Consider the following 9,772-nt stretch of genomic DNA (forward strand, 5'->3'; position numbering starts at 1 on the left):
GGAGCAAGAAACACTGATGCAATATAGACGAGAACACAAGATGCGCTGTAGAACTAGAAGGCGCCAGCTCTTCCACTCGGCAGCCTGGAAAAAGCCTGGAGCCAAGCACCTCGCCTTTGTCTCATAGCTGGTTAAGCACATCGGGACAGACAACACAAAAAAGGGTAAGTTTTGTTCAAATATGAATAGGTGCAAAATCGCACCTTTTGTTCTGGAGACGCGCAGGCAGCCAAAGGGCTCACTCTCTCCATTCCAGCTGGAGATTGATCTCTTGCTACACTTGACAGATGAGGCTGAGAATTCTAACTCAGATGTACTTCCTTGTCCCTGTAAACTGCCTCAGGGCTGCTTCTGGCTCCCAGCCTCATACTCAGACCAGATGCTCTTTTCTTACTGCAAGTGTACTTTCTAAGCAGGCATATTGAGGGACAGCAGCTAAACCAGGACTCACAACACAACGGTACTCTTGTTGGCGGCTGCTCTCCCTCCGCCAGCTATTTCCACCTACCAGAGGTGATGCCTTCTCCCCGATTGATCTGGGCGAAGAGCGCGGAGCGGGAGGCAGAGTCATCTGTGCTGGAGTTCGTGGGGGCAGGAGCAGGTGGAGGAGGAGGGCCTGGTGGAGGAGGCGCAGCCCCGGCTGGGGGAGCGGATGGCGATTTAGCCCCTTCTGTTGCTACAGGACCCTGTAAGAGGCCGGCAAGAGGAAAGACAATTGCACAAGCTCTCTATCTGCTGCAATAATCATGCAATACTGCCCTGGTTTCATCTGGGATAGTTATTTTTTTCCCAGTAGCTGGCATAGTGCTGTGTTTTGGATTTAGTACCAGAATAATGTTGATAACACACTGATGGCTTAGTTGTTGCTGAGCAGGGCTTACACCAGTCAAGGACTTTTCAGCTTCTCATGTTCTGCCAGGGGCACAAGAAGCTGGGAGGGGGCACAGCGAGGACAGCTGACCCCAACTGACCAAAGGGCTATTCCATACCGTATGACATCATGCTCAGTGTATAAACTGGGGGAAGAAGAAGGAACGGGGGGGGGACGTTTGGAGCGATGTGTGCTGCTCCAAGTCAGCCCTGTGGTGTGATACTCTTTGATATAGGCCTGCAGCTCTGTCCAGATACTCAGATAAGCTTTCACCCAGTCCGCTTGCTTTTTATCTCTGAGGACACAAGGAGATCATGAAGAGTGAGCAGGTGCATTTGCCATTAAAACCCAAGGACTACAAACAGTTCTTTACATCACTCCACCTCTCAGCCTACAGGCAAGACACAGCTGGACCAGCACAGCAGCCTCGCACCTCCAGCACTGTGTTCTAGCTTCAGTGTTAATCTTGCACCCGCAGGCAGAAGGCCACAGGCCTGCTCTGCACTGTAACCCATTTTAATTCAGGAGTCTGGTACTTCCAACAAGACCCATTCCTGAGACACAACTTGCTGCCCTGGGAAACAGTTCAGCCACCAGGTGATGCAGAGACAAGAGCAGCAATACACTTCCTACAGAGATTCCAGCTACAATACGAATGTGAGGAATCTTGTCCCTAAGGATCAGGAAAGAACAGCTAAGTGAGGCTTTATAAATATATCCTGCCTTTAAAAAGAAGAATGAATTCAAAGACCAAGGCAGCTATGGTTAGATACTGGAACCCCTACACACCCAGTTAAAGATGTTGTTGAACACAGCTAAGGGAGAAGGTAAACTTACACATCCTTGTACTCCTTGAGGATCCGGTTGGTATAAAACATGGCAGCATCAGTCATTTCTTTCACATAAGGACCAGGACTTGAATGCTAAAGAACGACGAACACATTGGCATGGAACAGCTGACCAGGGAGCCCAACTTTTCCCCACCAGCCCCAGAAAACCACTTCCCACTGGAGTTCTTACCATGGCCACCCAGCCCAGGGCTGGGATGCTCTCGCTGACTGCTGATAAGTGATTGAACAGCGTGCTACCACGGTGGCTCTCCCTGAAACGCTGCACCGCCTGGATATGCTCTGCAATTGGTTTCAGAAGCAATGAGAACACATTCTGCAGGACAAGAGGGACAATAACAATTAAGAACATTAGTGTTGCTCTGGAATGGCTGCACATCGCCACTGGCAGCTCTGCTGATATGATGGTCACCCAGAGGAAGATTCCAACTGGCACGAGTTACTGCTAGAGCTCCTGTCCAGGCTTGGCCCTCCCTGCGAGCCCTGCTCAGTCCCACAGCCCAGCTCCTCCAGGGCTGAAGTCATAGCTCCCAACCGAATTGGTACTATGGGAGTACGCCAAGAACCGTGACTCATGTTCAATCTAAGAGACACTGACAAAGCTTGCTAGTAATGAGGACAGAAATAGCATTTGCCTTCCCTGGATTCTTTTGTTCCAAGACAGTTTGTCAAATTTTTTCCTCTCCTTTACGAACCCTCAGAGAAAGGGGTCTGGGATCTACAGCCTGCATTACAATTGGAGTCACAGCTGATTCTCAACTCACCCAATCAAACTGGACTTCAGGATTCAAGTTACTTCTCAAGTCAATCCAAGCCTTTAGTATTTGGATGATAAAAACTGTTTTTGTGGGTTGTTCCCTTGGAATGCTGACTGAAAGTGCTCAGAAGTCTTCTGAGGTCAGAGCAGAGCAGCCAATTACGCATTGCCAGATACACCTCTTGGGTAACTTTTCTTCCCTCTAAGATCAGAAGTCCTCCTGCTGGTGGCAGCAGTGAGGGACAAATCTGGGCAAAACTTGCTTTTCAAAGCCTTGGCTTTTCCATTTGCTGTCCTTTTCTCTGTTTAGATGAAAACATAGGTTCCAAGGACCACTGGCCAAGCTACGCTTTCAGAAGCTCCAGCCTAATGCCACTGTGAAGGGAGATTCTTCACTGCAAGCAATGAGCGTTTATACGTTTTGCATTGTATACATTGCATTATACAGTAGCAACTGGCTACTCCAGAACCAACTAGACTCCTGCAAGACAACCTGCACAAAGACCTACACTAGATTAAGGTTGTTGTTTGTTCATAATCCTTTATTTAAATAATACATCAGTAGAATTTGTAAGCAGATTCTCAGACTAGAGGCTAGGCAGAAGAGCATCCCAGCAAGCCTGGTGAAAGATAAACAACCCTCCAATGCTGAGTTTGGGGAAAAAGATGCAGATATATTTTGCAGTGAATAGGAAAGTAGCACAGAAATCCAGCTGCCACAACATAACTGTAGAAGCCATGACTGAGCCAGATAATAACTGCAAAGAAAAGCAAGGTGGGATCCTGTTGCTCAGGAAAAGCAGCTCCCAGCAGGGAAAAGCCAATGCATTCAGGATCAGATTCTCAGTCACACATCCTGCTGAGAAGCAGCAGCCTAGGGTAAAGTGTTAAATTGCTTGCTAAGGACAAATCAATCCTAAAAGCCTAGCTATTATTCAGAGACCATTCAAGAGAGAGAGTGTCTGTTATACTTCAGAAGGAGTTTAATGCCTGAAGGTCTATAAGCATCACATAATGAAAAGCATGCTCTACGCAAATCCCACCATGGCTCCCGTCTCAGACAAGTTCCTGTCTGCAGGTTGCATCTGAAGGAACAGTGATTGTGCAGTGTTGGTGCAAGGTGAAACTCAAGACAGATGCTGTGAGATGACACTCACAAGCCACTCTGACAGCGACAGAAAACTTGTTGCTCTAATGACTGGAAAATGCCAGTTCTGCAGCTCTAAGTATCAACCTCCTGAATTCTGCCCAGTATTGGGTGAGCACCCGAACAGTTCACGCTTTCCACAAGTGCCACCTCATAGATGCAAGTGCCTCCAGTCCCCTCCAGTTCCTCTTCTGGAGTGACTGTAACGGCCCAAATTCTGCTACAGTGGCAGTCATCCTCTCATCCTGGACTCTGAGGTAAGGGCATACAAGGTTTCTGATGAGTGATTTACCAGACTTACCTCTGTTGGCTGCTGGTGTTGAGATGCTATCACCAGAAGAGCCCTCTCACTCATCAAGCCCGCATGAACTATCTCAGCCTAAGAATAGAGAGAAACATGAGAGAGCTCCCCTTGTACCCAGCATAACACTAAGAGTCATTCAAGCTGCCACCCCTCGCAGTTCCTAGTCTGTAAGAAAGCAGCTATGCTGATCTCAAAGCACATATTCTTGGAGACACCCATCCTCAGAGAAAACTTAGAGGAGTGTAACAGCTCTCAGGCTGGGTACTTTTCAGGCCTCCTAAAGGCATGCGCCAAAGTCTGTGAAGAGAGCTAGGCACCTAACTAACAAAGATTTCAAGGAGGTGGTTTGATTCATAGCGGGTGTAGGTGTAGGTTATTTGTGCCTCTGCATCGGTTTTGAATCCTGGAGGGTTATAAACATCCTAGAATACAGTGCTAAAGGAATGCAAACACTGACAGCAAACTTAACAGCCCTGAAGAACAAGCAGCGCCCATTTAGAGGGAAGGGAGAATGTAAGTCCTTACGTGCTTCTGCACATCCTCGCCAACTTCTTTGCTGATCTTGACATACTCAGCTACTGGGCCAGCCAGAATGGCATCGAAAGCCTGCACGTACTGAGCCACTCCTGCAGAGAAGGAACCAGAGCGCACGTATCACAGAGAGGCACCGGGTGAGCTCCTGGGCTGGGAGCACTCGCACTGCGCTCCTGGGCAGTGCCTCCCACCTGCTCCGCACTGAGCCTTCCCCCCACGTGGCATCAACAGAACGCAGGAGGCTCAGCCCCAAGCACGCAGCTGAACGCGGATGAGGGAAGTGCTGCAGCCAGAGGAAGTCCTTTTGTTAGCAGGATGGTAACCGCAGGCCTCGCCGAGTTTGTGCAGTATCTGCTGTGAAACTCACTTCCCCTCTGCAAGCAGCCAGTTCATCTAACAGCCCTTTGCACACCCTGCATGAGCACTGCCCGCCCTGCACCAGCTACTGCTGATGTCCGACACTGCAGCATCACCCGGCCACACTGCCGCACCACCCGGCACCACACAAGTTGTCCTGTGGGACGATGCTGCTGGGTAGGTGCTTTGGGCCTTACCTTTGGAAGAACCATCTCCACACATGCCAGGTCCTCGGCATACCGTTTCCAGGCGCTCCACAGCCTTCTCCAACCGTTCAACCAGTCTTTCCATATCTACTGCTGTCTACAACCTGCATGGACAGAATACAATTATTTGCATCCTCTGACAGTCTGAAACTTGTACACCAAATATTGAAGAGGGTTTATCAGATGTTTGATACAAGCTCTGCCAGTTCCAGAAGAATAATTTCTACTTAGCTCTGCACCCTAATGATGGGAAGCAGGGAACCCTCACATTAGCAGGGACATTTGGATTACACAGCAGCCATGCATGCAGCCACTTTCTGTCCTCACAGTCACTCCTTAATGGCCACATAAGTTTTATTCCATCATAAGGACTTCTTACACGTATAAGGATACTAAAACTTGTATCTTCTAACCTTGTATCGACATCACACAAAACAAAGGTCTGCACAGAACATCACAGCAGTCAGTTCTCGGCCAAAGTCCCAGCTGTGACCATGTAGCAAATCAAGTATGAGTGCTTCACTAGGAGTTCGTGCACTCCAGGTTAGAACTAGCAGGTTTGATTCTGCAAATGCGTCCGCAGGGACCTCCCAGAGTCCTGAATTCCTCCAAGGAACATCTCTAACTCCAGCATCGCTACAGTAGGAGCACCAGCGTGCAAATCGAGCCACCCTGGCACACGCCAAGACGAGCAGCTGCACAAGCCAAGAAGGCATAGCTGCTTCGACAACAATGCACCCCTGTTCCCACTCTCCCTCTACAGGCTTTGGTATCTGAACTGCAGGATCTACTCGGCAAACGCTGCACAGGAAAGTGATTTAGGCACGCAAGTCATTTGAAGCGTCTCATCTGGAAAAGTCTTAAGTGTCATAAAAACTTTCCATTAATTACTGCTTTGCAGAGGCTCTGCACCAAGGAGCAAGACAAGTCACGCTCCAAGCACACTAATGCACAGGGAATGCAGGGAGGGAGTAGCAAGTCAGCAATTGCATTTTTATCTTATCACCACTCATCGAAAGACTTTACAACGTGAATCACAATTACGGCCTGGACACAGCTTCCTTCTTACTGAAACAGCCTGCGAGAGCTCCAAGCCCTGCTTGAAGGAGAGCGTCTTTCCCAGCACATTCCCCAGCATACCCAAAAAGGAAAGCAGGGCTCACCCAGCTGTGTCAATGAACTGATGTTAGATCTCCCTCAGAAACAAAACCTGAAGTTCAAACTAGGGTTTTGCTTTTGCTCACAAGCCTTCTCAGCCCTGCTCCAAAGTCATGTTTTCACTCAGTTTCCAGAGGATGTGGGGCAGATCCAGCATTAGTCACGAGCGGCACTGATGTCACAAGACAAACAAGGCCATTTTCCACCCCTCTTTCACCCGCTTGCATCAGGAGACGCAGCACTGATGTGGGGGGCAGGGGAGAGGCCACCCCCCCTTCCAAGAGGAAGAGAGCGGTTTCCTCCTCTGTGCAAGAGTGAGCCAGAGGAGATACTCTGCCTAAAACCGGACAGCAGTAACTGGAGGGCTTCCAGACACAAAAAAGTTCAGAAAGGCTGAAGCTTGTGGGCGGTCACCCATATAATCAACAGTAATGAATACCTTTTTTTTTTTTTTATTCTGTACAGTGTAGAAATCCTGACCACAGGATCGTCAGCACTCTGCTGCAGCCGAGGACGACGCATCCAGAATGGGGCTCACGTCTTCAAGTGGGAGCGCAGCCAAAAGCAGGGCTCTGCCTCCCCCGCTCTCAGCACGCTAAAAGAAGAGTGGGATTTTTTTCCCCCAAAAGAGCCACCTGTTAAGGAAATTCTCCTGTGCTTTGAGAGTGCAGCAAGGCAGAAGGGTGCAACACAGCGGTTTCAGGAAGGACACCAGGTTTACAGAGCGCTGGGCAGACAAAGCTGCTGTTCTGCACTGCTGATCCCCACCACATTCCGCGCAAGGCTCTAATCTGATCAGCTCCATTACGGAGTCACAAACTGCATTTCAAACCAGGATTACAAACCAGAAAGTCCAGATGGAAAGCTGCTTCTGACCCTCAGTGATAAAACACGCTGTTGCGAGGAGCATATCGCATCAATTTAGATACACTGTCAGGATTAATGTCCTTTAACGCAACAGCATTCCTCGAGATTCAGATTCCTTCCAGCCTCCTTGCTGTTTGACACGTCCTTCCTGGGCCTTGTGCATTTCCCTGACAGAAGCCATAAACTCACAGTGCTCGATTACCAGCTTTGCAACCCTCGTGCTATCTGGCAGATGGTGAACTCATTTTAATTCATGTTTAATGGCCAGCATTAGGACAACTCACAAGATAAGTCACTTGGTAAATTGGCAGCAAAATCAGAGCTCAGTGCAGGCAGCTACCTCTCGGTCACTCCTCGCTAAAGGTATCGTGACTCACCTTTACCACGCGCTTTGCCCTAGGGATGCAGCTTTTTCTGCTATCCACATACCCATCCCAAACGAAATAAAAATATTTAGATGTACAGACCACAACCTCACCAACATCCACAGCCAGAGTCTGCAACCCAGGGAGATTATGTTTAGCAAGAAAAGAAAAAAACAAACAAACAAAAAAACCCCACAAAGTAGACCTTCTTGGCTACATCTAAACAGTGTTTTGTCTTCTGATCACTCTGAATGCAGAATAATTTGTCAGCAAGTGACAAACTGACTTCACAGATCTCAGCAATAAAACGGGATCTCATTTGCCACCTTTGAAGAGCTGAGACATACAGGTCATTGTAGAGTCATTTTTGTTCAGTGCACCGTCCCGTGCTCAGGAGGAACGAGGAAGGCTTTCAAGCTACACTGTGTAGCCAGGGATTAGAGTTCTCCGGCTGGCTGAAGTGGAGATGAAGCTCTCCCTTTGGGGACTATAACGCAGGATTTAAATCTGACTTGTTTAAATTCAATTGAACTTTGATTACCAATGGAGCGTAAGCTATAGACTCGCAGCAAACACATTTCACCCTGGGCCAGAAAGGCCATTCATTTTCATAGCACGTTTGGTTAATCTATTAACTAGCCTTTATTTCCATCAAAGCTTGGGAACATGGTTTCGAACACACTGTACAGCAAACAGGCTTTTATCTGCAGCTAAGACTGCTTTGATATACTGATCAGAGCAACGAAGGGAAGGAATTTTATTTGTAAAAACACCAGCTATCCCCAAAGCCTATCCTGTACAACAACGCAGTAAGAGGAGTTTCCTGTTTGGAGAATATCGAGGAGTCGGCACGTCCCAGCCAAAGGCCAGTCCTCAGAGGAGCAGGCAAGTTCTCATAAAAACGGCATAAAGGAAATTCTTCTGGTTGGCTGAGACAGCCCACCAACCCGAGTCCTCACTTAGACATTCTGGAAGACACAAATGTGAGTTTTATAGCCAAAGCGACTCAAACCTACGCTTCTGTTCAGATTCAGCTTTTGTGAAGCCCGACAAAGTGCTGTCAGCAACAAGAAATTTGCATCAGCTACTTCCTGTTTCTACAGGCAAAAGGAATAAAGATGGGACAACTAAATTAAGAACATACCGCAGTTTATTTCTGAGCTGACACTGGAATATCTCAGGGGATCAGCTACCAGATGATTTCCAACATTTATATCTTCCACAAGCCCAAAGATTTTTTTTTTTTTTTTTTAAAACAGTTCAGCTCATCAAGGAAGGAACTATTTGAAGCAAGACAAGACTCACATGCCTGAATTTAGTCAGTTGTCAGGACCAGCCACGAACACAAGACAGCTATTGCTAGTCCCAGCAGCTGCCAAGACAGAGATCTCTGCTGTTTATAGCACAACAATACTTGTTGACATTGCTCCAGAACCCATAGTGTCTACTTCTGGTATTTCAGATCTACTTTATTTAGAAAGCCAAAAGCACTTAAAAAAAAAAAATATCCATCTGGACCCTATTTGAGCTCTCTCAAGTAACAAATCCTATTGAAATCATTAAAATTATTATTTGGCATTTTTACTCAAACATTAGGAGACGGTCAAGTATCACTTCACTCCACACTAGAACAAGCGCAAGGGCTCCTTTTTCATCACAATTACATGAAATAGGAGATTTGCACTTGCCAGGCTCTGTTGCTACGCTCCTCTCGCTTCCATTTCCCATCAGGGCGATGAATCCACCAGGGAAGTAACTGAGAATCTCAGATCTAAGCTAAATTGGATACAGTACCAAGCTCCATCTCAGGAATTCAGAGCGTCGAACCTTGTCAGCCTGCTCGAGCAGAGGCTGCTTGGCTGAACTTTGTTACATGAATAATAGGGAGTATTTTTGGCTTTCAGAAAGCTCAGCAATATTCCAGGGACGCGAGGATCGCCTCAGGAAGAGAAACGGAATACAGCAGTTTTTCGAGGTCATCGATCCTTGGTTTTGCAGCGATGTGCATCTATAGCCCAGGTCTTGGGGAATTCCAGAACCCGATGTGCAAAATCCTGTGACCTGATGCGTGAAACGCCTCTATCGGGTTTGTTTTTTTTTTTTCATTTCACCGTCACAAAATCCAAAGCAATCGCTTGCACGTTTATCCCACCCTAATCACCACCAAAACGCTAAAAGCCAGCGGAGAAGTCAGCAACAGGCTAAAGACAAAAACCTACCCGGAGCCCAAGCGAGGTGGAGACGGCACCTGGCATCGGGAAGCACAAATTACAGCAATATTCTCGGTGAGGCTGCGCAAGCCCGTCCTGCTGCGGCAAGCTGGCTGTACCGCCTGGGCACGCACCCCTCCTTCCCCAG

General features: G+C 47.8%; 1 protein-coding gene and 1 long non-coding RNA gene across 2 annotated transcripts in view; one reads left to right on the top strand and one right to left on the bottom strand.

Moving 5' to 3' along the window:
• The window catches only part of CAP1 (cyclase associated actin cytoskeleton regulatory protein 1), an 8,562-nt gene extending 3,396 nt beyond the window's left edge, over positions 1–5,166 (bottom strand). Inside the window, exons 1-7 of the mRNA XM_035888401.1 lie at positions 5,016–5,166; positions 4,453–4,553; positions 3,925–4,002; positions 1,892–2,035; positions 1,709–1,794; positions 1,061–1,166; positions 509–686 (exon numbers count right to left, since the gene is read on the bottom strand). Coding sequence (XP_035744294.1) covers positions 509–686; positions 1,061–1,166; positions 1,709–1,794; positions 1,892–2,035; positions 3,925–4,002; positions 4,453–4,553; positions 5,016–5,109 — 787 coding nt within the window. The 5' untranslated portion in view covers positions 5,110–5,166. The remainder of the gene's footprint in view (positions 1–508; positions 687–1,060; positions 1,167–1,708; positions 1,795–1,891; positions 2,036–3,924; positions 4,003–4,452; positions 4,554–5,015) is intronic.
• LOC118451637 lies at positions 2,042–8,906 on the top strand. Its single transcript, XR_004841132.1, has 2 exons — positions 2,042–3,880; positions 6,648–8,906. It is a non-coding gene; the product is annotated as an uncharacterized LOC118451637 (long non-coding RNA).
• Positions 8,907–9,772: the final 866 nt, after the last annotated feature.

This window comes from Egretta garzetta, unplaced genomic scaffold (assembly GCF_000687185.1).
Source record: "Egretta garzetta isolate BGI_Z169 unplaced genomic scaffold, ASM68718v1 scaffold101, whole genome shotgun sequence".
NCBI lineage: Eukaryota > Metazoa > Chordata > Aves > Pelecaniformes > Ardeidae > Egretta > Egretta garzetta.